Source organism: Arachis hypogaea, chromosome 3 (genome assembly GCF_003086295.3).
Source record: "Arachis hypogaea cultivar Tifrunner chromosome 3, arahy.Tifrunner.gnm2.J5K5, whole genome shotgun sequence".
Lineage (NCBI taxonomy): Eukaryota > Viridiplantae > Streptophyta > Magnoliopsida > Fabales > Fabaceae > Arachis > Arachis hypogaea.
In genome coordinates, this window is record NC_092038.1 from 139985609 (window position 1) to 140012343 (window position 26735).

At 37.6% G+C, this 26735-nt stretch overlaps 3 protein-coding genes across 3 annotated transcripts; 1 reads left to right on the forward strand and 2 right to left on the reverse strand.

The window, feature by feature from the left end:
* Positions 1-1522: 1522 nt before the first annotated feature.
* LOC112734624 (ATP-dependent zinc metalloprotease FTSH 2, chloroplastic) lies at positions 1523-4898 on the reverse strand. Its single transcript, XM_025784026.3, has 5 exons — positions 4642-4898; positions 3072-4277; positions 2682-2995; positions 2316-2556; positions 1523-2035 (listed from the first exon to the last, which is right to left on the reverse strand). Exons 2-5 carry the CDS (start codon positions 4275-4277, stop codon positions 1694-1696), a joined length of 2103 nt encoding a protein of 700 aa, XP_025639811.1. The 5' UTR covers positions 4642-4898; the 3' UTR covers positions 1523-1693.
* Positions 4899-6529: 1631 nt separating this feature from the next.
* On the reverse strand, positions 6530-7516 carry LOC112735632 (uncharacterized). Its single transcript, XM_025785160.1, has 3 exons — positions 7439-7516; positions 6829-7110; positions 6530-6712 (listed from the first exon to the last, which is right to left on the reverse strand). Exons 1-3 carry the CDS (start codon positions 7514-7516, stop codon positions 6530-6532), a joined length of 543 nt encoding a protein of 180 aa, XP_025640945.1.
* Positions 7517-22559: 15043 nt separating this feature from the next.
* On the forward strand, positions 22560-26422 carry LOC112734625 (eukaryotic initiation factor 4A-3). The gene is made up of 8 exons (XM_025784027.3): positions 22560-22978; positions 23063-23303; positions 23413-23493; positions 24096-24203; positions 24284-24403; positions 24511-24678; positions 25749-25835; positions 26031-26422. The coding sequence occupies exons 1-8, from the start codon at positions 22659-22661 to the stop codon at positions 26142-26144; spliced, it is 1239 nt and encodes a 412-aa protein (XP_025639812.1). The 5' UTR covers positions 22560-22658; the 3' UTR covers positions 26145-26422.
* Positions 26423-26735: the final 313 nt, after the last annotated feature.

The following is a 26735-nucleotide window of genomic DNA, read 5'->3' on the forward strand; positions in this document are numbered from 1 at the left end:
CGTCCAATTAAGAAGGCGCCAACGTACATGGAACAACTTCACAAGCCACCCCTGGAGCATGCAATGTGGGCGTTACCAACACCCAAAGAAAGGGAGCACCCTCTCAAATAACGCCTTCGACTTATTTGCAAAATGTTTGGTTGACCTTTTTACCTTCAAAGAAGCATAACTTGAACTTAAGAAGTTCAAATGATACGCTTCTAGCGACATTAGAAAATTGATATTTAGGATTTTCCAACGATATATAATATAATCTATAATAAAAATGCAACTGGGGCACCAATAAGGAACATCTTTAATCCCGAAAAACACTAAAGCGTTAATAACGCCCAAATTGTAAAGCGTGTTAGTGTTAGTAACGCCAAGTCACCGCTGGAAGCAATAAATTGAGGCATTAGTAACGCTGGTTTGTGAAGCGTTACCTCCACTAATGCCCAACTTCAAGCCTGCAATTGGAGCTCTCAATTTGGTTCAATTAAATCACTCAAAACTCATGCAAGCAAGTCCACCATCAACAATCAATCAAAACCACAAGAATCATCTAGAAGTAGTTAGAAAATTTGCATTTGATTATAATTTGAATTTTATTTGAATTTGTAATTTATGATAGTTTATAAATAGGATACACTCCACACTTTATAGAACACACACCATCAGGGGGAGTTTTTGGACTCTCCTTCCACTCTCACACTCTTTCTCTCTTCCATTTTCTTTCTTACATTATAAATATTTAGTATGAGCTTCTAATTTTTTTCATTGGATTAATTTATTTTATTCTTCATCTTCAATTCTTCATTATTTTTTTAAAAAGAATTTTCGTTCTCGATTATAAGGATTCAATTATCTTGAGAAAGGAGTTGAATTCAACTTGAATTCTATGAGAGCTAGAGAAATGATCATAGAATCGATACTTGAAGTTCTTTCTCTCAATTGTTATGAATTTGGGTTTGGGATTGATGCGTAACATATAATCAACTAAAATTTTTTTTAAGTCACTTACATTTCTTGTTTGATCATCATCCAAAAATGACCGTCTAACTAGAATAATCAACTAACTATTGCTTGCATAATCCGTTAATTCTTGTAGAATCGACACTCACTCACCGTGAATTTATTACTTGATGCGACCCAATACACTTACCAGTAGTTCTACGGAAATTGAATTGTAAATTCCGTATTACCGTGAATCTGAACTTCATTTAAATCTGAACTTCATTTAAGGATTAGCTGACGGATCTATGCTCCATTTAAGGGTCAGCTGACAGCAAAGCTCTCATCAAAGCAATCCAAGTTTTGGAGAGAGTATCATAGCTCTTATTCATATGACATAATGAACTTATTTGACGTGGATTATGGTAGCCCAAGCTACGAAATCGTTCACTTTCTAATTACTAACAAGATTCAAGTCCAAAATCTTTCAACCAGATTTAAGTGTATCGTCCTTCTTTGACCGTTTTGCCAACTGCCAAAGAGGACAGAACTCACCAATGTCCTGTTTCTGTTTAAACAAAAAAAAAAACAGTTGCTCAGTATTATTTTCATAGATGCAAAAGAAACTATGAATTTTTACACACAATATTTGCTCTTTGGTACATTTTCTCAGTTGTCAACACTACAAAAACGAAGTAATCTATGAGATTTCTAAGATATACATATTTCACCAATTATATTAGTTTTACATAATATGGCCTATTCAAACAGTGGCAGGTACTGGAGTTGAAGGAGGGACCCGATTTTCGGCCGGAATTTCCACAAACTCAGAGAGGAGAGCACGGAATTCATCTCCAGATATAGTCTCTTTCTCCAACAGGACTTCCACAATCTTATCGATGGCCTCGCGGTTGTTCCTTATATGGCTCAGTGCAATCACATATGCTTCATCTGATAGCCTCTTGACAGCAGCATCAATGTCTTCTGCCAGCTTCTCTGACATCGAGTTCCTTGCCATCATTCTCATGATAACATCCCCACTTTGTGCCGAAGCATCCATTAGCGACCAAGGACCGATATCAGACATTCCAAATGTGGTTACCATCTGCAAGTGTGTTCAAACAGCAAAGGAGGACAAGGAAGGAAAGTCAAAAGATGTTGTTGATAACATGGGACAAAAGAGATTAAAGTTTATACTCTAGAATGTAAATCAACTTTCTTTAAGTAAAGCCATATTTAAATTTTCTTGGTTTCAACTACAGATTAATTCAAGCTAACAACCTAATTGAAATTGTTCTAAAGATATCACCAAATCTAGATTTGATTCCCAGTTAATGGTGCTATAAAACAAAACAAGAAATGCAAGTAGTGTGAATTAAGTGTACCTGTTTTGCCAAACCAGTGATTTGCTGCAAATCTCCAGCTGCTCCAGTTGTAACCTCAGGCTCGCCAAAAATAACTTCCTCGGCAGCCCTACCGCCTAATCCTCCAACAATTCTTGCAAAGAGTTGTTGTTTGGAGATCAAGGTTGGGTCGTCGGAAGGAATGAACCATGTAAGGCCTCGAGCTTGACCACGGGGAATTAGTGTTACTTTTTGCACAGCATCATGACCAGGGGTCAAAGTTCTGCAAGAAAGTAGAAATGCATCTTTCAGAACAACATCTGAGAATAGTTTGCTAAAACTGCTTCTAAGATTTGTGTTCATGTGTCACAGAAGATGAATTCACGAAGAAAATTTCTTAGTTCTTACCCACAAATGGCATGCCCGACTTCATGATATGCCACTAAACTTTTGCTCTTCCCATCAGTCATCACCGTTCCTTCCATTCCAGCCACAATCCTATCAATAGAATCATCAATCTCTTTAGATGAGATTGCTGTCTTTCCCCGACGACCAGCCAGTATAGCAGCTTCATTCAATAGATTTGCAAGATCAGCTCCGCTAAAACCGGGTGTTCTCATTGCAATTACTTCAAGTGAAACATCAGAATCAAACTTTTTATTGCTACCATGAACCTTTAGGATTTCAGTCCTTCCCTTTACATCTGGAACATCGACTGTTACCTACAAAAGCATTATGCTCAGTAATTTACTCGCCACCAAAGCACTGAAAAATTCATTATAATTTATACAAGCATACCTGTCTATCAAATCGGCCCGGCCTTAACAAAGCAGAGTCAAGAATGTCAGCCCTGTTAGTAGCTGCAATTACGATGATGCCTGTATTACCCTCAAACCCATCCATTTCTGTCAAAAGCTGATTGAGTGTCTGTTCTCTTTCATCATTCCCTCCACCAATTCCAGTCCCTCTTTGTCTCCCAACAGCATCAATTTCATCAACGAACACAATGCAAGGGGCATTCTCTTTAGCCTTCTTGAATAAATCACGGACTCGTGAAGCACCGATACCAACAAACATCTCAACAAACTCAGAACCTGAGATTGAGAAGAACGGAACACCAGCTTCACCAGCGATCGCCTTGGCCAAAAGGGTCTTCCCAGTTCCAGGAGGTCCAACAAGAAGAACACCCTTTGGTATGCGAGCTCCAACAGCAGTGAACCTTTCAGGCTTCTTCAGAAACTCCACCACCTCCATAAAATCCTGCTTAGCTTCATCCACCCCAGCAACATCATCAAACGTCACCCCGGTATTCGGTTCCATTTGAAACTTGGCCTTGGATTGACCAAAAGCAAGAGGAAAGCCAGGCCCACCAGGACCTCCCATCCCTCCAGATCGTCTCGAGAGAAGGAATAATCCACCAATCAAGATCAGAGGGAAGGCCAAATTCCCAATCAGGTTAAACAAAAGAGAACCAGAATCTTCTTGTGCATTGTGAGCAGCAAAGTCAATGTTCTTCTCCCTGAATTTCTGAAGGAGCTCTTGGTTAAGTCCTGGAAGTTGAACTCTCACACGCTGAACCCTATTCCCCAATTCAGGAGAAACAGCCTCAACTATAGCTATGGTTCCATTCTCATAGAGATCCACTCTGCTGACTCTATCCTTGTCCAAATACTCGAGGAACCTCGAGTAAGACATTCTTGAGGAGGAAACCCCTTGTTGTTCATCGGCATAAGCCTTGCCGCTACCCAACAATGCAGGTAAGCCAGCCCCAACATTTCCAGCCAAGAATTTTAGAAACCCCCTTCGCCCTTCATGGTTGCTTTGGTCCAAGGATGATGATGATGATGCCTTTATTGTTGCAGGTTTAGAATTGGGTGCCTTATTCAGTGATGAAATTCTCCAAGATGAGAAGAGGTAGCTTCTATTGAAGTTCTTGCTGAGAGTTGTTCTATTACTCCGTGTAGATAAACCATTTCCAATAAGACATGCTGATGATGCCGCCATCTGCATCAAAAACGTTGTAAACATTGAATAATTCAAGTGATTAGCATGAAATTTTAAATTTTTTTTCCCTTTTAATTGGTACCATTGTGGTTATAACTTATAAGTAACAAATTATTACACATCAACACATAAAGTTCGAAATACACAAAGATTCTGCAATTGGAAGAAAGTTTCTTTCAATATACAATTGACGGAACACAATATCTGACTCTAAACATGAAGCTATTGAGATTAGAAGATCCATCGTTAACAACTTCAACAAGCAAATTACATGAGAAAAACTAATATAGACATGGAACAATCAAGTTTGAAGTAAGGGCATGAGAAAATGCATGGAAATGAAAATTGAAAAGAAGTAAATTACCTTGGAAGGGAGAATGTGAATGAAAGCTGAAAAAGAGAGAGCAGCAAAACCAGTTTGGGAAGAGTGTGAAATGGAGCGTTTGGTTTTAGAAGCAGTGGCTATGGTTTCGGATTGCCTTACGTGGCCACTTTCTAACGTTTGACTCTCGTTTTTTTTTTTGGACGGAATTTAATTTTCTTATTTCGCTTCATATATATTCTGTTGGAAATTTTCCTACGTCGATCCACTCGGGTTTCGGCAAAAATTTGACCATACATGAAAAATTAAAAAATATATTTGAAAATAGGTTTAAGAATGTTGTTTCGTATTTGATTGTCAACTCGTAGTGACACGTATTCAGTTTTTATAAGCCACTCCAGCTACAATAATAATAAGGGAATTTGCATCTTTAATTTTGTTCATTTTTGTCATTCTATTTATCTTATTATTCTTGATAAGGCCTTTTAATCTGTTAATCAAAATATAACGCACATTTATATATAACTAGCTAAATTCCTATATTTTCAGAAATTGGACTAAGTCTTGGGAGAAGTGGGGTGTAAGGAATGAATTTCTTATGTGAAATTCAGCAGACTAATATTCATTTTTTAAGAAGCATCAAATAGTAATTGATTTATGGTGGTGGACTTTTGTGTTATCGTTTTTGTTTGAAGTACTTTTGATCCTTTTTATAGTATTTAAAATATGTACAGTGCTACTAGTTGGTTATAACATAAGGCATGTCAACTCATGTGAGCATTGAAATGTTTTATAACTTTATAATTATTAAAATAATTTAAATAATTATTGTCAATTAATATATAGCTGTTTATTAAAATAATACAGATATTTGTTTTCAATTCTAAATCCAATTGACTTGTATAAGATTTGTGATGAAGAAAATACAATTGTTGAGAGAAAACAATGTGCATTTGCTTTAAAGGATATAGATTGTTGGTGTATTATGGGAGAAATTACTGTATGCTCTTACAGAATAAGAGAAGAGAAATAGGTATAAATGTGTATGCAGTAGAAGGCAACAGAGATATGATTCTCTGTGTTAAGTTCCAGTTTATAAATGTAACTCTGTTATAGGATCATGAATAAAGAATAGTATAGTTGTCTTTAGAGTAATTTTTTACAGCATATTTTGTAATTGAGTATGATTTTATTTATAAATTTAAAATGTGAATATATTCTATATTTAATAGTGATTGTAATCGATAGAATTAGTAAAATATTATCGAATTATTCAGAGACTGTGACGCGCACAGATGCACATGATGCAAACATCAATCAATTGAACGCGATATGGCATATTATTGGGATAGCCGACTTCGAGGTTAGTACTGTTATTTTTATATTTATGTTAGAGCATATATGTATAGCCATACTTAGGATATTTTTATAGAATTAGTATATAATATATGTTAGATAGATGAATGTATTATTAATAAGGGTTAATTTTAGGCATTAGTCAAATTAATTTGTTAAGTAAATGTTTATTTAATTTTGTTTTTATTTAAATTAAGTTATTAAGACTTAAGTAGATGTTTATTAATTTAGTTATTAATTACTTAAGTAAATATTTTATTTAAATTAATTTATTAAGTATATATTTATTAATTTAGTTATTAATTATTTAAGTAAATATTTTTTACTTAAATTAATTTATCAAGTAAATATTTTTAGTTATTTGTTAAATTAGTTTACTTATAAGTTAAATTAATTTGTTATGTAAATGTTTATTAGAAGATTTTTTTTTTTGTTAACTTTGATATTTTTATAACTTTATAGATTTCTTATTTAGGTTTTTAATTTTTTTATCAGAGACCTTGTCTACTTCTTCCCAATCGAGTGAGTCACACACTTGCACCACCAGACGCCATTGTTCCCTACTTGATGGAGGCTAGCTTCGGTGACAAACCTCTCTGTACCCAGTATTACTTGGACTATAAGCAGCATTTATGAGATATTGTTTGCCCTCGGCAGACTTGAAATGAGACATAAAGTTCGCGGCCATGTACCTGACACAATAAGCATGGAACGCTCTAGCAGACTGCCAACCACTATTATCGGCTCTCAGTGTAGTCTTAATTTCCAGTGATCTATTAGAAATAGTCAACAGTCCTTTTGTGGGGTCAAATGTCGTCTCAAATTAGTAAGGAAGAAAGACTAAGACTCCGTAGTCTCAGACTCAACAATTACAAAAGCAACAGAAAGAATATTGCTGTCACCGTCTTGTGCTAATGCAATAAGCAACATACCACCATATTTGCTATACAGAAGCATGCCATCAACAGAGACGAATGGCTTGTAATTCTTGAAAGCCTCCTCACAGGCAGAAAAGGCCCAGAATACCTTATCAAACATGCTATAGTCGTGCACCATAAGGTGCCCATCATAGTACAGTACGACCTTGAACTCACATATTATTTCGAGACAACAACTCTGCAGTGCTTGCAGCAACCTCGACACCTTATTGTATGACTATTTCCAATCACCGTATATATGCGCAATTGCCTTTTGTTTCTCCATCCAGATATTTCTGTACGAGGGTTTAAAGTGATAGCTTTGCCTAACTACACCTTGTAGAACAAGGATGCTGACGGATGGGTTGGATTATATCAATGGCAGGATGATACTGCAGATGAGGCTGTTGTTCAACTATCGATGGTCTTGAGACATGGTTGGTACTAAACATGTGTGCGCTCTTCCGACCCTACGCACCTCCCTAACGAAATAACACATACATGGTTGGCATTTACACCAAATATAACAATGATAAATGAGAAAATACACCACAGTTAAACTTGACCTCATCAATATCCGAGACGTCGGAGGGTAACACGGAGACTCCAAGGGCATCCTGCTGCATATTGCCGGCAATGTACATGGTACTTTAATCGGTTCGACTCCACAACTCGGTATTCAATACTTCTGCAAATACTGTAATTCTTCACACCCTACATTACTGCATCCATGCTTTTGAATTTGTGGCCAATCTGAAACTCCATACCATCGTCTAAGTTGTAATTTCCTTCACTCGTGTTGAAAAATTGAGTTTTTTCGTGTATCGCATCCAGATCTAATGTATAATAGTGACTGGGTACAACTGATAAGACCAGAATTGGGTGCGGGGCAAGCAGAAGATACCGAATTGATGCCTCGACCGGCGTCTAGTATAAACTACTCCTCCTCATTATCTTGAGAAGAACCACTATCGTTGCTATTCGCAACATACTCCTCATCGGAGTCCTCACCATCCACGTCCATGTCTTCCACTGGACTAGCAACGTGTAGTAGTGGTGGTGCGAGAGGTGGGTCATCCTGCACAAAATCCAAGAGACCAGATCCACCGCCACCAACATCATCAACTTCCACAAAAAGTTCAATCACTTGTTCCGCCATGATTCTCGGGAAACATGAGGCGCACATGCTCATCGCCATGGAGTCAAAAACGGTGCTAGCAATCTATACCCCACTCTTCCAATCTCTTTTCTCCCACTACCGCCAACGCTACTCAATATCAGACTCTTCAGTTCGAACAAAAAATTTACTCACTGAGTGCGCAACAGAATGGGATTATCACACTCACATATCATCCCAGTGTCACTGTTTCTCATATGCCAATTGAAATACATACTTACAACTACATATCCACTACTATTAGACATTTTGGCTTATTTTTTAAAAGAAAAACGAAAAAGAAGAAAAAGTGAAATATTTGTGGAGAATACAAAAGGTTACACATCTTTTTAATAGCCACTAAAAATTTGTTATAACATATTTTGTTTACAGTGTAAACGTCATAACTTATTATGTATCTCGTTTATAGTGTAAATGAAATAAGAATACACATATCTTATTTATACTGTAAATGAAATATGCACGTCTTCCATATATTGCCAAATCTTGTTTATAGTGTAAATGAGATACGTGCATTCTTATTTCCGTAAATGAGATAAGAGATAGAATGAATTTTCGTAAAAATGCTATAAATGGTATATTTTGGTAAATAAAACATTTTTTGTTTATTTAAAAAAATAATTATATTTCCTTATCATAAAGCAATATTATTTATTTATTGAGTGAACTACCAATTCGGCCCCTAGCTATTTTTCAGAATGACAACGCGACCCCTTAAAATAAAAACGATCCACTTCAGTTCTTGTCCTCTACTTTCGTGACACAACGCGGTCCTTGTGGGTGTTTCTCCGTCAACTCTGAACGAAAAATGTTGTTGTGTCAGGTTCAAAAATAGACAGGGGCCTAATTGTCTCTAAATTCAAATTAGTTAGGAGTTTATTTGTCCTTATTCTTTAAATAATATCTTTTTCAAACTATTTTTTGTTCATTATATTAATATTTTTTTATAAATTATTAAATATATAGTGTAATAAGTACAAATTAATTAATAAATTATTCAAATTTAAAAAGATATCATTTATTATGAAACTAAATAAATAATTCTCAAATATAATTTTTAAATACATAAATAATAAATATCAAAATATGGTTAATACATTAATAATAATAATAATAATAATAATAATAATAATAATAATAAAACCCTATGATATACTGTTACTATTATGATCTAGATAATTTTCACAATAAAGTGAAAACTAATGAACACATTATTTGATATATAGTTGTTCCGGCCCAGCCCAGTTGGCCCACTGCCCGAACCCGACATACCGGTTGACCTGACAATACGACCCGAACCGAGAGGCGACCCGGATGTCACCTCCCCTCTCGAGATGTACCTGACAGCTGGGGAGGAAGCTTCCTCGAAGGTGGGCCTGCTCCTGTGGGACTCGTCCTAGTGTAGACTATATAAGGGGATGGTCCTACCCCTCCTCAGAGGTACGTCACCTAACCCTTATCCTAACTGCCGCCTTTGTATGGACACTGACTTGAGCGTCGGAGTCCTTTTTGCAGGTGGCATCCCTCCTCTCTTCACTTCACATCGCCAACCTGAGAGGACCTCAAGTTCCGACCTCCTACTCTACACGCTGGTCCGGGAGATCCAGACGCACGAAGGTGATCCGAGTCCAGTTTTCCCATCATCCCTAAGCATTTAGCACATCCAACCCATTCGGAACACGAGCAACCGAATATTGGCGACGTCTGTGGAGATCCTTTAGCATGAATGGATTTTCTGCTGGGGCCAGTTGAAGGGCGAGAGGAAGGCGAGCCACGCGAGGAAGAGGGCGCTCACCGAACCAGCAGGGTGGCCTCCTTAGCTTTCTCCCGCAAATGCACGAGGTCCCCCTCTCGCGGGGATGGTCTTCCCTCCCGATCCCGTGAAAGGCGTCCTTTCGGAGGGACGGGGGGCGACAACGCGAGAATCATGCAGGAGTTGTGCCACAGAGTGCAAAATCTTGAGAGGGAGCTCGTGGCCAGGGATCGCTACCAATCCGGCCCGAATCAACCTCACGACCGATCTCCTCAAAGGAGAGAGGAAACCCGAGGAAGAAGTCCCCGGAGGAACCACGCCAAGCATAGAACGGGTTCCCGGTCCCCCTCGGCCCGCGTGGAGTCCGAGGACCAAGGCGAAAGCGGGGAGATACCGAGAAGACGACAAGACCCCATAATTTACACTCGGCCTTTCGCGACTCATGTTGAGGCGGAAGACCAAGAAAAGAGTAGAGAGAGGCCTAGAAGGCGACGAAACCTCATAATCATGGGAGCAACCCCTTTTCACCACTCTATTCTTAAGATCCGGCTGCCGAAGCACTTCGGTAAGCCAACGGACATGGGATATGAAGGAACCCAGGACCCTTAGGAACACCTAACGGCCTTTGAAGCTAGAATGAACCTGGAGGGTGTGGGCGATGAGGTGAGGTGTCGCATTTTCTCCGTAACCCTGGCAGGACCGGCAATCTGATGGTTCAACGCGCTCCCCCAAGGGTCCGTGACGACCTTCACGGACATAACTCGCAGCTTTCTAGCATAATTTACCACGCGTATTGCCAAAGACAAGCACTCGATCAACCTCCTATGGGTAACCCAAAGAAACGGGGAGCCGACCAAGAAGTATCTTGACAGGTTCAACGATGAGTGCCTAGAGATTGATGGCTTGATCGACTTGGTGGCTAGCATGTGCCTGACGAACGGGCTGTCGAACAAAGACTTTAGGAAACACTTCACCACCAAGCATGTATGGACCATGCAAGAAATTCAGAACGTGGCAAGAGAATACATGAACGATGAGGAGGTCAGCTAGGTGGTGGCAGCCAACAAACGGCAGCCCACCAACCATCCTCCCCGTCAACCCGAGAACGGGGAAAGGCCCAAGGAATACTCCAAGGACGGAGGACCGACTAAACCTTTTAAGCCTTTCCCCTAAGTAGGAAAGTTCACAAATTATACCCCTTTGACGGCCCCGGTCGTTGAGATATACCAATAAATAGCCGACAAAGGCATCTTGTCAAAACCCCGACAACTCAAGGATAGAACTGGCGGGAATAAGAGTCTCTATTGCGACTACCATAAAGGTTTCGGCCACAAGACCCAGGACTGCTTTGATCTAAAGGATGCTTTGGAACAAGCAATCCGCGAAGGCAAACTGATGGAGTTCTCACAGTTTACAAGAGAACCCAGGAGGTGAGAGCGCAACCAATTCGACGACGACAGAAGCCGAGCTGTGAAGCCGAGACAAGAGCCCGAAGAAGACAACGACCGCGGCCTTGCTATCGTCAACGTTGTAGTCGGAAGAGACGTAGCACCAAGATCAAAGTCGGCAGCAAAGAAAGACGCCAAGATCTTGGCTGTATCATCAACTAACCAAGGGCCCTCGCCCAGGAGAACCCCAAGGATATCGTTCGAACCAGAGGACCAATGGTTCCACGACACCCCGGAGAACCCCCCTTTAGTGATCACAGCAAGAGTCGGAACATGTCTGGTGAAACGAATCCTCGTGGACACCGGAGCCAACTCCAACATCATGTCAGGAACACCTTCGATGCCCTGGGACTCCGAGAAACCGATCTAAAAGCCCACCAACACGGAGTGGTCGGCCTAGGGGACAACTTCATAAAGCTCGACGGGGTAGTTTTCCTTTCAGTTCGCATCGACGGAGGAGGAGGTAAGAGGTCGGTAATGGCAGAGTTTGTCATCCTGAGAGACTCCATGGCTTACAATGTCATCCTGAGAAGAAAAACGATCAATGAATTCTCTGCTGTAATATGCACTAAGCTTTTGGTCATGAAATTTGTCACTGACGATGGATCGGTGGGATCCTTTAGGGGGGACTTAGAAACGGCGGTTGCATGCGATAACGCCAGTCTCTCCCTAAGGAAGAGACTGAAGGAAGCATCTGGGGTCTTCTTGGCCGACTTAGATGCCCGGGTTGACGACAGATCGAGACTTGAGCTCGAGGGAGATTTGGAAAAATTCAGGGTTGGGGACACGGAGGACAAATTCACCTTCGTGAATAGGAACCTCCCCCACAACTTAAAAGAGCCCCTCATAAAGGCCATAAGAGAAAATGGTGACCTATTCGCTTGGACACTAGCCGACATGCCGGGAGTAGACCCCGAGTTTATGTCACACCGACTAGACGTGAGACCGGATGCCAAGCTCGTGGCCCAGAGACGAAGAAGGATGTCCCAGGAAAGAGCCAACGAGGTAGCCAAGCAGACGGCCAGCTTGTTGGGAGCAGGGTTCATCAGGGAACTGGACTACTCGACATGGTTGTCGAATGTGGTCCTTGTCAATAAGGCCAACGGAAAGTGGAGGATATGTGTCGACTATTCAGACCTCAACAAAGCATTCCCCAAGGACTCCTTCACCCTTCTTAGCATTGACGCCCTTGTGGACGCGACAGCAGGTTATCGTTTCCTAAGCTTCATGGACGCGTACTCTGGGTATAACTAGATACCGATGCACCGGCCAGACGACAAAAAAATAGCGTTCATAACGCCAAGGGACACTTATTGCTACAAGGTAATGCCATTTGGATTGAAGAATACAGGGGCGACTTACTAGAGATTGATGAACAAGGTTTTCAATGATTTAATCAGGAAATCGGTAGAGGTATACGTGGATGATATCTTGGTGAAGACCAGCTGATCGGAAGACCTAGTCGGTGACCTGGAGACCGTGTTCAAGTCTCTTCGTAGACACAATTAGGGATGTCAATGGGGCAGGGCGGGGGCGGGGGATGCCTCCCTACTCCCCATCCCCATCCTCAGATTTGCTCCCCATCCCCGCCCCATTCCCCGCCGTGGGGGAATATTTCTCCCCATCCCCATTCCCCATGTACATAATAGTTCTAACTAATTATTAATTTCCATATGAATAGAGCTGCAAGTATCTATCTTATACAAAAACTACAAGATCTTATACAAAAAGTCTAAATGACACGATGGTGATTTCTTTCGAAATAACGCAATGGGGACGCAACGACGAGCTAAAGGACAAAGTAGTAGACGAGGTGGGAGACGCGGCAACAGAGAGGAGAATGGACACGACGACAGAATTACGAAAAGGAACGCCGCAAAAAGAAATTACGACGCGGTAAGGGTGATGGCACGGTGAGGTGTGACGATGCGGTGAGAAGGGTGACGAGGGGGTGGCTGCAGAGAGGTTGGATGAAGTATGGACTGCCTTATGAATCTCTGAATTGAAGAAGGGTTATGTAAATAAAGATTAGAAGTTTTGGGTTTCTATATATATGTGTGTGTGAGAAATGTCTAAAAAACATATATGAGAAATAAACTATTAAGGATAATTCAAGGAATTCATAAATTTCGGGGAATAGCGGGGACGGGGCGGGGATCCCCGCTCGGGTCCCCGCGCCTGCTTCGGGGGAATTTCGTCCCCCATCCCCATCCCCGTGGGGAAAATTCTCCACAATCGGATCCCCATTCGGGGCAGTCCCCACAGAGATTCCCGCGTCTCGGGGAATTTTGCCATCCCTAGACACAATATGAGACTTAACTCCCTCAAATGCGCCTTTGCCATGGAAGTCGTGAAGTTCCTAGGTTTTATGATAATCCAAAAGGGGGTCGAGGCTAACCCCGACAAGTGTGAGGCCATTTTGCGAATGACAAGCCCAGGTTGCATCAAGGATGTGCAGAGGTTAGCCGGAAGGCTTACAGCCCTATCTCGCTTCCTCGGTGCATCGGTAGCCAAAGCCCTCCCCTTCTTCAACCTCATGAAGAAAGGGATCGCCTTCGAATGGACCCCGGCTTGTGAAGAAGCTTTCAACCATTTCAAAAACATACTCTCAGCACCATCGGTCCTAGGTAAGCCCAAGGATTGCGAGACATTATTTCTATATCTAGTTGTAACGAACGACGCCTTGGCAGCCGTCCTCGTCCGAGAAGAAGGAAGGACCCAACAACCGGTCTACTTCGTTAGCAAAGCACTACAAAGCACAGAATTAAGTTACATCAAATTGGAAAAGCTAGCCTACACACTCCTGATCTCGTCTCGAAGGTTGAGATAGTACTTCCAGAGGCACCGGATCACCGTCAAGACGGATCAAGCGATTCGCCAAGTTCCGCAAAAATCCGACTTGGCAGGACGGATGGTGACCTGGTCGGTTGAACTGACTCAGTACAATCTGCATTATGAACCCAGACACGCGATTAAGGCCCAGGCGATGGCCGACTTCCTAGTGGAGGTAGCGAGCGACCCTCACGAGATCCCAGACACACGGTGAAAACTCCACGTTGACGGAGCTTCCAACCAAAAGTTTGGGGGGGGGGGCAGGGATAATCCTCGAAAGCCTGACCGGAATGATATACGAGCAGTCCATCAAGTTCGATTTTCCAATCTCAAACAACCAGGCAGAATATGAGGCCCTTATAAGAGGTCTGCTCTTATCAAAGGAATTTGGGGCATCAAAAGTGGAGGTGAACAATGACTCCCAAGTCGTCACTTCTCAGATCAATGGGACCTACCAAGCGAGGGATTCTTTTTTACAGAAATACTTGGAAATGGTCAAAAATTTGAGTGAAGAATTCGACGAGGTTGTGGTGCAGCATGTTCCGAGAGAAAGGAACACACAAGTCGACCTCCTGTCAAAGTTGGCAAGCACGAAACTAGGGTCAGAAAACCGATCCCTGATCCAAGGATTGGTAAAGGAACCAACAGTCACTTTGCACATAACCCAAGCAGCCGACATCCCCTCATGGATGGACCCGATTACCGACTTCTTGGAGAAGGGGAAGCTCCGTGAAGATGAGAACGCTGCGAAGGTAGTAAGGAGGGAAGCAGCCAAGTACATGATAGTACAGGGTCAACTGTTCAAAAGAGGACTGAACCAACCCCTTTTAAAGTGCCTACGCCCCGATCAAATGGACTACATCTTGAGCGAGGTCCACGAGGGATGTTGCAGCTAGCATATTGGTGGAAGGGCCCTAGCCTGGAAGCTCGTTAGGGCCGGTTACTATTGGCCCTCGATGATGGCGGACTCCCAAGAATTCGTGAAAAGATGCAAAAAGTGTTAGGAAAATGCCAACTTATATAGGACCCCACCAGCGGAATTGAGTTTGCTTTTGGCTCTCCGACCTTTCAGCCAGTGGGGGGTTGACCTTCTGGGACCCCTCCCGATAGGCCCCGGGAAGGTTAAATACCTGATCGTGGCCATTGACTACTACACTAAAAGAGTTGAGGCGGAGGCGTTGGCTAGCATATCGTCAGTAAATTGCCGAAAATTTATGTGGAGGCAAGTGATCTCCAGGTTTGGAATCCTAGAAGTCGTGATATTGGATAATGGGACACAATTTGCTGACAAGAAGTTTGGTGAGTTCTTTACCAGCCTAGGAATAAAACAAAGGTTCTCGTCAGTAGAGCACCCACAGACCAATGGCCAAGTGGAAGCGGCAAACAAAGCCATCCTCCAAGGCCTTAAAAAATGACTTAACCAGAAGAAGGGAGCATGGGCAGACGAGCTCGCCTAAGTTTTACGGTTCTACAGGACAACACCGCAATCCTCCACTGGGGAGACGCCTTTCCGACTTACCTATGGGGTCGATGCGGTGATTCCTGTGGAAGTGGGAGAACCGAGGCTGCGGTTACTCCTTGGTGGAGTCGAGGAAGCTGTTGAGAAAGATATGGTCGACGAGACCAGGGAAATGACTCACTTGTCAGAAACGGCATTGAAACAGAGGATAGCCCTGCGGTATAACGCCAGAGTACTAAAGAGGAGTTTTGAACTAAACAATCTGGTTCTGCGATGCAACGATGTGAGCCTACCGACCCCTGGAAAGAGAAAACTGGCAGTTAACTGGGAAGGCCCATACAAGGTAAAAGAAGTAGTCGACAGCGGATAGTACAAGCTGGAACGACTGAACGGAAGAGAGGTGCCCAGAATGTGGAGCGTGGCAAACTTAAAAAGGTTCTACCCTTAGAAACCTAAACGGACCTGGCGACCAGCCGATCCGCCATCTAGTAATACCCGCTCCACCCCATGTTTACTTGTTCTTATTTACTTACCCATTTTGTCTACATCGTCACTTAACATGATTTAGTTGTATGATGTCTAATCTTATGATGGTACCTCTTATTTCTGATCTATCGTGTCTAATGCGTTATTTAGTTGTTTTACCTTGTGAATTGACTAATTCGTTGACATTACGGCACCTCGGGATTAATCACCCCGGGAGTCATGAAAATCGCGAATACAATCTTAACGGCTAAGAAAATGAAGACCACAATTCAAACGTTCAAACATAAAAGCCTCAAGTCGGCTTGGCTAAGTTTTCACTTGTCAAAAGAAATGGTAAACAGTTTACACAAATTACCAAAATGCCCCAAAACAATACATTACACCACAAGGCCAGAATGGCCCAAAAAAGTACAAGGAAATATATTTCACTTCTTCGAAGATCGACAATCTTACCATCCTTAATGGTCTTGAAGGCGCTGACGGCTGAGACATCAAAGTCAGGAGCCAGCAACTTCACTTGCGCTTTGATTGCCTTCTTGGTGGCCCCAATGGCATTCGGAGCATGCTTCACAGTCTCTTTATTTTTCTTCTTCAGCTCGGCGGCCTCAGCCTTGGCAGCATTTGCCGACAAGACGGCATCGTCACGCTCTTTCTCCAACTCCTTCACCCGACCTTGAGCAACGTTGAGCTGACCCTCCAGAGTAAGCTCTCGCTCGGTAAGCCGGGCGACCGTCGCGTCGGAAGCCTTTACCTTATCCTCAGAAGTAGCCAGCTACCCCTGTAGTGACTTCACCTCCAGTTTTAACTTCTCCTGGGAATTGACAACTGGCTGAAGCTTACCCTCCAGAGTCCGAGCCCCAGCCAAGACGGGTTCCACCTCCCTTGCTATGGCAGCAGCCCGGAGCAAGGTGCGATACACCCACTTGGCTTTGGAGGCCAGACCACCGAGAAAGAAGTCCTCCGACTGGGCAGGAGTTACGAGTCGATAAAGGTCCCCGGCATCGAAGTTCTTCTCCATCACCGTAAGAATTCCCTCAAGGCTCGAGGACAATTTTCTCTTCCTCGGATTTTCGACGATGGTGACCTCAGGCCTCACCTCCTCTGTCGAAACCTCCGGTCGGGGGGTCGGACCAGTGCTTGTATCGATCACCTCCCCTTGAGGAGGTTAGGACTGTAACTCGGGAGAAGGGGAATGCAGTGCCTCGCCTTCCTCTCGCCCTTCAACTGGCCCCAACAGGAAATCCATTCATGCCAGAGGATCCCCACAGACGGCGTCAATGTTCGGTTGCTTGTGTCTCGAACGGGTCGGATGTGCTAAATGCTTAGGGATGATGAGAAAACTGGGTTCGGATCACCTTCATGCGTTTGGACCTTCCGGACTAGTGTGTAGAGGAGGAGGTCGGAGCTTAACGTCCTCCTTGGGATGCCACCTGCAAAAGGACTCCGACGCTCAAGTCAGTATCCATACAAAGGCGGCAGTTAGGATAAGGGTTAGGTGGCGTACCTCTGGGGAGGGGTAGGGCCCTCCCCTTATATAGTCTACACTAGGGCGGGTCCCACAGGAGCAGGCCCACCCTCGAGGAAGCTTCCTCCCCAGCTGTCAGGTACATCTCGAGAGGGAAGGTGACATCCGGGTCGCCTCCCGGTTCGGGTCTTATTGTCCCGTCGGGTCGGCCGGTATGTCGGGTTCGGGCAGTGGGCCAACTGGGTTGGGTCGGAACAATAGTAAATTTTTTGAGTAATAACAAATTTAATTTTTTATCTCTTTAAACTAAATTAATAATTATATTTGATATCCTTGCACTAAAATACACAATGAATAGGCTATATATATTATGGAGACCATTTATAAACTCGACAAACTCAAAGCATCAATAATATTATTAATCTATTAATAATACATATTGCCATAAGGTTACAAATAGATAAAGATTTATTAATATAAGAATAATGTAGATTAACTAAAATTTTAAGTATATTAACATTCAGATTTTGGATAAAATATATGTAAATTTAATTAAATTTTAATATAGTAAAATTTCAATTAATCTACATTATTCTTATATGATAAATCTTTATTGATCTGTAACTTTATAACAATCTGTATTATTAATAATGTATTATTTAGTTTAAAGAGATAAAAAATTAAATTTATTATTACTCAGAAAAAATTTACTATATATCAAATAATGTATTTATTAGTTTTTATTTTATTGTAAAAATAATCTAGATCATAATACTAATAATATATCACAGGGTTATTAATGTATTAACCATATTTTAATATTTATTATTTATATATTTAAAAATTATATTTGAGAATTATTTATTTAATTTCATAATAAATAATATCTTTAAATTTGAATAATATTATTTAAAAAATAAAGATAAATAAATCTCTAACTAATTTGAATTTAGATACAATTATTAAGTCTTTATCCATTTTTAAACCTAATACGTCAATATTTTTCATTTAGAGTTGACGGAAAAATACTCAAAAAAGACAGTATCGAGTTGTCATTTTGAAAAATGGGCAAAGGTCAAGTCAATAGTTCACTCTTATTTATTTTATATTAAAAAAATGACAAATAAGTAATTGACTTTTTGATCCGCGAACATTTATATTCTTGAGGATTTGAAAATACCTTTAAATTTTTTACTTTCTCAAAATTTAGACATATCGATTCCTACGTTTAATTTATCCCAAATTAAAAACTCTTACAAATATACATGTGTATATTGACTAAACTAATACAACAAAAGTCATGTTTAATTTTTTTATTAGGTCTATGAGATACAATTAAACAAAAGAATCATATCCAAATTTTAAAAAAACTAGTGTATGTTCCCGTGTTCTACACGGGATAATACATAAAATTATATAAAATTTTTTATTAAAATTTAAATAAAAAATATACATAGTAATTATTATTATAAATATTTTATAATTTAAAAATATTAAAAATAATTAATATTTATTTTAATCAATTTAAATTTATTGAATGGTCATCTCATTTGTCTGCTTAAACAAGTATTTAGAGTTCGAATCTCGCCTTGTGTGTATCACAATCCATTAGTTAGCGACAGACCCTTAATAAATAGAGTATCAATATGTGGTAGATTAATTATTGACTTTATCAAGTTAGGAAATTCATAAAAAAAAATTGTATTTGTCTTTAAAATAGATTAATTTTTCATTAATAGAAATAATTATGAATTTTTGTCTTTGTTAAAATTTACATGGGACAATTTTATTTATTACTATCGTATTCATTCTTGAAATCAAAACAATATGATCAACATTGTTACTTGTTAAAATTTCACATTTTATGAAATAATTTTTAAATTTTCAAATTCATAAACTTATGTCGTTACAAATTAAAAGTTATTAGATCGATAAATATATATTTTGGTAATATGGTGTATCGAAACACCATCGTTGAGTATTAGTTAGTGTAAAAAGAAACCAATAACAACTTTTGTTATTCAATATATAATTTATTCTATTGAAAAATAAATTAATATTTTCTAAACTTGTAAATACATTTTCTTCTAATTTTTTACACCATTTTATTTGACAATATTTACCATTAAAAAATAGCAAATGACCATACTATCTTACAATATATATGATGTACAAAGTAATTTCTTATCTTAAAATTAATTTTAGTTAGTGAGATAAAATTTAAAATATTTTTCTTATTTTCTTACTCAAATTTAAATTTAAATTTAGAATTGATTAACAACTCATCATTTTTTTAATTTCAATAAAAAATAAATTGGTGAGATACAAAATATTCATCATTTAATAATTTCAATCATTTAAATTTTAATTACCAAAAATTGGATTAAAAATTAATTATAATAGTATTTGAAATTTTCAATGACGATAATACAAAGTGTTTAAATCGACCAAATAAATTCAATAGTTATCCTTTGCACATCTTATTTAAATTTAAATCTTAAAATTTACTTTTATCCTTTTTTTCTAATATAAATTATTTTTGATAAAAAATAGAGAAAAAATATATTAGACCAAAAAAATATCCTATCAAAAAATTATTATAAGGAGATTTATAATAGAGAAGAAAAGAATAAAATATTAATAATAATTAAGAAAAAGAAAGAAGCTTGTATTAAAAAATGTTAGAAAAGAAATAATAAAGTTCATACTAATAATAATAATAATAATAATGTTGAGGAATGAATGATGTTGCTGCTTTAGGCTTCTAACATTTGTCTTTAGCCATCTTTTTTTTTTCTGTTCTTTGCTTTTTTTTTTAAATTATCAAGTCATAAAAAATAAAAAACAATTCAAGAAAATGAAAACAGCAAGATCAAAAACAGTAAGATCAATAGTAACTATACAAATCAAAATATATAGGAGAAAAATAAACTATTATATGATAAAATTAATATGAGTATATTTAATCATTAAATAAACAAAGTTAATACACAACAAAATTATATGTAAAGAGAAAAAAAAAAGAGTTAAAATATCCAAAGTGATAACAAGATTATTTTATAGAAGACTATAAAATAATGAACTTCTAACTAAATTAAACTGTATTTATTATTATTAGAAAGGGTAAGAGAGCAGTAGAGAAAATGTTTGTGTGTATTCAAGTTGTATAGAATGATACAATATAGAAGGGTATTTATAGGTGCTAAGAGAATCGAAATAATAAAGACGTAATATCTTATAATAAATATTTAGATATGTTAAATAATGCTAATTGATCTAATTGATTTTAATTATACTCTAACAATTATATTCAATTAATTGATATACATAATATTAAATTGTGTGATACTTAAATATCTCAATTAGTTGATATAATTAATCCACCGTAATGAATTGTATTTAATGAGTTAAAAGAAATAAATAAGGAAACATTCTAAGAAACATGTCACGTAAACTTTATCATTAAGTGAAAAAATTCGATTTTTATATAATAGAATAAATAGATATCTCATTATTCGTTATTTTAACTTATCTATTATATATTTTTTTATATTTACCACTCAATATATTAAAATATAATTTATATCTAGATAAGAATTACATAGATATTTAATTAAAAGAGCATTTAATTTTTTAAAATATAATAACAGTTTTAATTTCTTTGATTTTTATTTTTACATTTTTTTTGTATTTTTTAAAATAAAAGACAAGCCTATAGCAAAAATAGGAAGAGATTATAGTATTTATTGAAGAGGAAAAAAACAAATATAATTAAAATTCGTACATTCAAAATGTATTTAAATTTTGAAAAATGAGATGAGACATGAGAACACACGCACAGACACTTGGCTTCAATAAATCTGTTTACACCATTCAACTCAGTGTTCTTTAACTTTCTGTTTTCTTCTCTTCTATTTTATATGAATTTATCAGTGCCAAACACGCATCACATAGAGTGTTTTTTAACTTCATCCTAATCCATATATTATCTTTGCTAAACAAAATATAAAAGGAAAAAAAGACAGTAAATAAATTAAAGTTATTATTATTTAAAGAGACAGTAAATAGATTAGTATTTTTGTATTTTAAATTAATTAAGATCTAAATGAAAGATAACGTTAATTTTAAAAAGTTAAATTAAAATTAACTCAAACATTGATATTTAAATTATAAAAAAAATTGATTTTCATATTTTATAAAATATCATACTAGCAGTAATTGTAAATATGGCGCTACTTAAAATTAAATAAAGTAACACAGATAAAATAAATAAAAAAATAAAAAATAACTTAATCTTGTATAAAATTTACCTATAAAATTCTGTATTGAAAAATGAATTTAATTTTAGTATATTAATAATATAAAATATTTTATATAATCATTCAATTCAATTAGATTTATCTATTTAGGTCATTATTGAAAAATAAATTTAAGATACCAACATACAATTACTTTAAATTAAGCAACAATTATCAATACTATATAAGAGACACACTATTCTACTAAAAATGATTATTAATATTATATAAATCATCTTTGTATTTATTTTTTCTGTGCGTATATAATATTTAATTAACACATTAAGATATATATAATATTTTATTAATACATATATAATATAAAGTGATTTATAAATTATTTTATTAAATATTATAAATTAGAGTGATTTATAAATTATTATTAATTCGTATATAATGTATAATTAAATTTAATGAATTCAATTAGAATAAACAATAAATTATTTATTTTATTTCAGACTTTATAAATGAATAAATTAATTAACTAATATAACAAATTACAATTAATGTAGTAAAATTAATTAAATAATATATATTATAATAAATTATATTAATATTTAAATATCTAATCAAATTAATTAGTGATATAATTAAGTCATGGTAATAAATAGTATTAAATGAGTTAAAATAATTAAATCGGGAAACACTCTCCGGAGCATGCCACGTCAGCTCCATCATTAAGTGCAGACATCCGATTTTTATATAATAGAATAGATTAAAAACTTAAATATATTTTTAAATTGTTAAAAATTTAAATATTTGTGGGACAAAACTTTATTTATCCTTTTCTCTTTTATATTTTATCAGCTTTGTTCAGCTTTCGCTTTCTGAGTGTGTGTTGCCCTGTTTCAAACTCGCTTCTTGCGCGATGGCAGAAGCGGTGGGGCCTTCATCGCCGGCGGCTATCGCGGCAAATCGTCGACGCGTGACGAGCGCGCCGGAGAACATCGACTTCGAGACGACGGAGGGCGTAAAGGCTATCGTGAGTTTCGAGGAAATGGGGATCAAGGAGGAGCTCCTCCGCGGGATCTACCAGTACGGCTTCGAGAAGCCCTCGGCCATTCAGCAACGCGCTGTCATGCCAATCATCCAGGGTCGTGACGTCATCGCCCAGGCCCAGTCGGGCACCGGCAAGACCTCCATGATCGCCCTCACCGTCTGCCAGCGCGTCGAGACTTCCATTCGCGAGTCCGAACCCTAACCCTAATTCTCCAGTTATTACTATTATTTTCATGTGATAGATAATTGAGTCTTTGGAACTGTTTTTGATAGGGTTCAGGCGTTGATATTGTCGCCGACGAGGGAGCTGGCGGCGCAGACGGAGAAGGTGATATTGGCGATTGGGGATTTCATAAACATTCAGGCGCACTCGTGCATTGGAGGGAAGAGCGTTGGGGAAGATATAAGGAAGCTGGAGCATGGTGTTCATGTGGTGTCTGGAACTCCTGGGCGGGTCTGTGACATGATCAAAAGGAGGACTTTGCGCACCAGAGATATCAAGATGCTGGTTCTGGTGAGTTTGTGTTTTTTCTGATCTTTTTCTGAGTTTCGTATTTGTTGTTGTGCGGGTCTAACTGACTGATATTTGTGTTCTTTTGTTGTTTTGAATTTGATGATGATAGGATGAATCGGACGAGATGTTAAGCAGAGGGTTTAAGGATCAAATTTATGATGTGTATAGGTATCTGCCACCAGAGCTTCAGGTACTTGTTTGGGATGGAATTTACAGTTTGAAAATCTTATGTACTCTTATGTCACTATCCTTTTCATGTTGATAAGTCAGTATGACTGTTTTTTGGTTGAATCTAAATACAATGATGATTGTGCCCATAATATTAAAATGATTTATTAATATGGAATGGAGAAAATATATGTTTAGTTAATGACGCAATGGTATATTTCAGATTTGACCCATTCGACAAAACTCACTTAGTGGTGAAATGCTTTGTTATTTTTATTGTTTTCAATATAGGCTATATGGCTTCATGTGTGTAAATAAGGACAATGAAGCAAGCAAGCCAGAGTTCTTAGTCAGAATAGTTTTAATGATTTATCTATGCAAACAGCTTGAAGCTTCAACAGTAATATGACCCTTTGTTTTGTGCTTGTTTGTGTATGCATCTGTTTGGGAATTGACTTTGTTGAGTTGGTATCTCCATGCTCCTTATAAAGTCTTTCAATGACGGGAAAATATGACAGGGTTGCCTAACATCTTTTTCAATTGCACGTCAGTTATAAGTTTCCAAAGCATGTGTGTATCATGAAGTATTTTGCAATCATTGAATCATTTAGTTCTTATGTGTAGGTTGTCTTGATTTCTGCCACTCTCCCTCATGAAATACTGGAGATGACAAGTAAATTCATGACAGATCCTGTAAGGATCCTTGTAAAACGTGATGAATTGACACTGGAGGTAATCAATGGTTATTATGTTACTTAAGTTCCTTTTGAGTCAGTGGATATTGATGCATTCCCCCTCCCTTCTCATGGCAGGGCATCAAGCAATTCTTTGTTGCAGTTGAACGGGAAGAATGGAAGTTTGATACTCTATGTGATCTTTATGATACCCTTACTATCACGCAGGCTGTTATATTTTGTAACACTAAGCGAAAGGTAAACCAAACTTCCAAGGAATAGTATAAGCATTCCATTAATAAAACTTTCAGGCTGTTCTATGATTTTTCAGAATTGTTTTTCATCATTTATGTGTTTTGGAACAGGTGGATTGGTTAACTGAAAAAATGCGTAACAATAATTTCACTGTATCGGCAATGCATGGAGACATGCCGCAGAAAGAAAGAGATGCAATTATGGCAGAATTTCGTGCTGGAACTACTCGTGTGCTAATAACAACGGATGTCTGGGCACGTGGCCTTGATGTACAGCAGGCAAGTTTTTATGTGTATTTCCTCTTTTTAGTGGCTTTCATTAATGTGTGCATTTTTAAGTCTAGTTGAATTCATTAGAAGATCTATGATTTATGAGATGCCTTTTTCATCAGATTTTAGACTGTTTTCTATTTCCTGGTTGAAAATTCTGCAAACAATTGCTCAGTTGTTGAAAAGTGGATTAGTATTTGTGTAGCTCTTGGGAATTTAGACTAATGATCCAATTGTCCAGAGGTGTATTGCCTTATTTGGTCCTGTCATTTCAAGTTTTTTGAGATTTAAAGAAAACTTGGTATTCTAATTCTAACTTTGACTCTACTTTAGGTTGCTCGTTTGACACTTTTGTATATTATATGAAATATGATGTCCTTTAAAATATAGCATGAGCACTGCTGCTCTTTTAGGCTAGAGCTGGGAGTGAGTCAAGCCAGCTCGAGCTCGACTTATTAATAGCTCGATAAGCTGAACTCGTGAGCTGTGTGCCGAGCTTGAGCTTGAATTTGAGCTCATAAATTAAATGAGCTGAGTTTGAGCTTGGATAAGCTCAGGTCATTAGCTCGTGAGTTGGCTCGATTATATATATAATATTAAAAGTATAGATTAAATGCATATAGGATATGCGTATTAATAATTTAATATATATATAACATATAAAATAGTAATATATAATTTTATATATATATTAATGTTCTTAATTGTTTAAAATTTTATAGTTATTTTTTATATATAATTTTGATGTAGGACATAAATAAAAAATTTATAATTAATTGATAGACAATATATTAAATTTATTTTTTTTAATATATATAAGTTATAATTTATTGATATAGGATTATAGATTATGTTCCTATTATTTGAGCCAGTTCGTGAGCTTTTGTTGAGCCGAGTTTGAGCTTACGAAATAGGCTCGATTGTTAATGAGTCAAGGCGTGAAACAAGCTTAATTTTTGTGAGCCGAGCTTAAGCATGGTTTAGCGAAGCTCGGCTCACTTTCAGCCTACTTCTAGCATTTAAGCTGTGCATGGGAAGGTTACTCCTGTTAATGATTTGTACATTCCTTTGGTTATCAGGTTTCTCTAGTCATCAACTATGACCTCCCAAATAATCGTGAGCTCTACATTCATCGAATAGGCCGCTCTGGGCGTTTTGGACGCAAGGTATTTCTAATACATAAGCCGAGTTTTATAATGAGCGAGTATGGTTTTCCTTCTTGAACTTTGTCTTTACGTCAGGAAGGGTTTTGAGTTGTTTATACTGTTGATGCATGAAATTTTATCCTGCCATCTGTTGGATTTCCTATTTACAGTTCCTATAAGTTCACTTTAATTGACCCTTTTTTTTTTCATATGCAGGGTGTTGCAATAAACTTTGTCAAGAGTGACGATATCAAGATTTTGAGAGATATTGAGCAATATTATAGTACTCAGATTGATGAAATGCCAATGAACGTGGCTGATCTTATATAAAATATTTTCGTCTTGCCCTGTGCTGCATGGAGGTAGGGATAGTGTGTTTGATGTGGTTTCTCTGCATTGGGCTTTTTTTTTTGCATGTACAGTGGTTTGACTGTACCAGAGTAGCGTTTCTTTTTGTTGGCGTGGTGAGAATGAGATTTACTTTTTTAACTTGATTTGTTTTGTCTAACGAGTTCTCTCTAACTCGAGGCTGAATAATCTGTAATTTGTTGGTTCTCAAGCTTGTGTGCATATACAACTAATGGAAGATCCTTTACTTTGGAACTTAATTGCTCTACACTGGTAAAATTTTGGATAAGATTGGTTTGGTCCTCTTTGATTTTTTATTTAATTTTACTCCTAACGACATTCTTTAGTTTTATATTTAACATTTATTTTAGTTATATTTAATGTTTCTAAGGCTAAAATTCAAACACATAAAATATCAGCGGTAATGTTGAAAATAGAAATAAATAGAGGAAATAAAACAGTTTTATCCTTCATTAATTTAAAGTGTTAAATCATAGAATTACAAAATTATGCATTTAGTTACAATTTCATAATCAATATATGCGAAAATGGAAAAAAATATTCTTCCTCGCT

Coding starts and splice junctions, on each gene's coding strand:
- LOC112734624 (XM_025784026.3), bottom strand. CDS start 4,277: ATGGCGGCATCATCAGCATGTCTTATTGGAAATGGTTTATCTACACGG. Junction 2,996..3,071: donor CGGGCCGATTTGATAGACAG/GTATGCTTGTAT, acceptor ATGCTTTTGTAG/GTAACAGTCGATGTTCCAGA. Junction 2,036..2,315: donor TCACTGGTTTGGCAAAACAG/GTACACTTAATT, acceptor ACACACTTGCAG/ATGGTAACCACATTTGGAAT.
- LOC112735632 (XM_025785160.1), bottom strand. CDS start 7,516: ATGTACATTGCCGGCAATATGCAGCAGGATGCCCTTGGAGTCTCCGTG. Junction 7,111..7,438: donor ACGTCTCGGATATTGATGAG/GTCAAGTTTAAC, acceptor GATTGGAAATAG/TCATACAATAAGGTGTCGAG. Junction 6,713..6,828: donor ATATTCTTTCTGTTGCTTTT/GTAATTGTTGAG, acceptor CTGGAAATTAAG/ACTACACTGAGAGCCGATAA.
- LOC112734625 (XM_025784027.3), top strand. CDS start 22,659: ATGGCAGAAGCGGTGGGGCCTTCATCGCCGGCGGCTATCGCGGCAAAT. Junction 22,979..23,062: donor GTCGAGACTTCCATTCGCGA/GTCCGAACCCTA, acceptor TGTTTTTGATAG/GGTTCAGGCGTTGATATTGT. Junction 23,304..23,412: donor ATATCAAGATGCTGGTTCTG/GTGAGTTTGTGT, acceptor TGATGATGATAG/GATGAATCGGACGAGATGTT.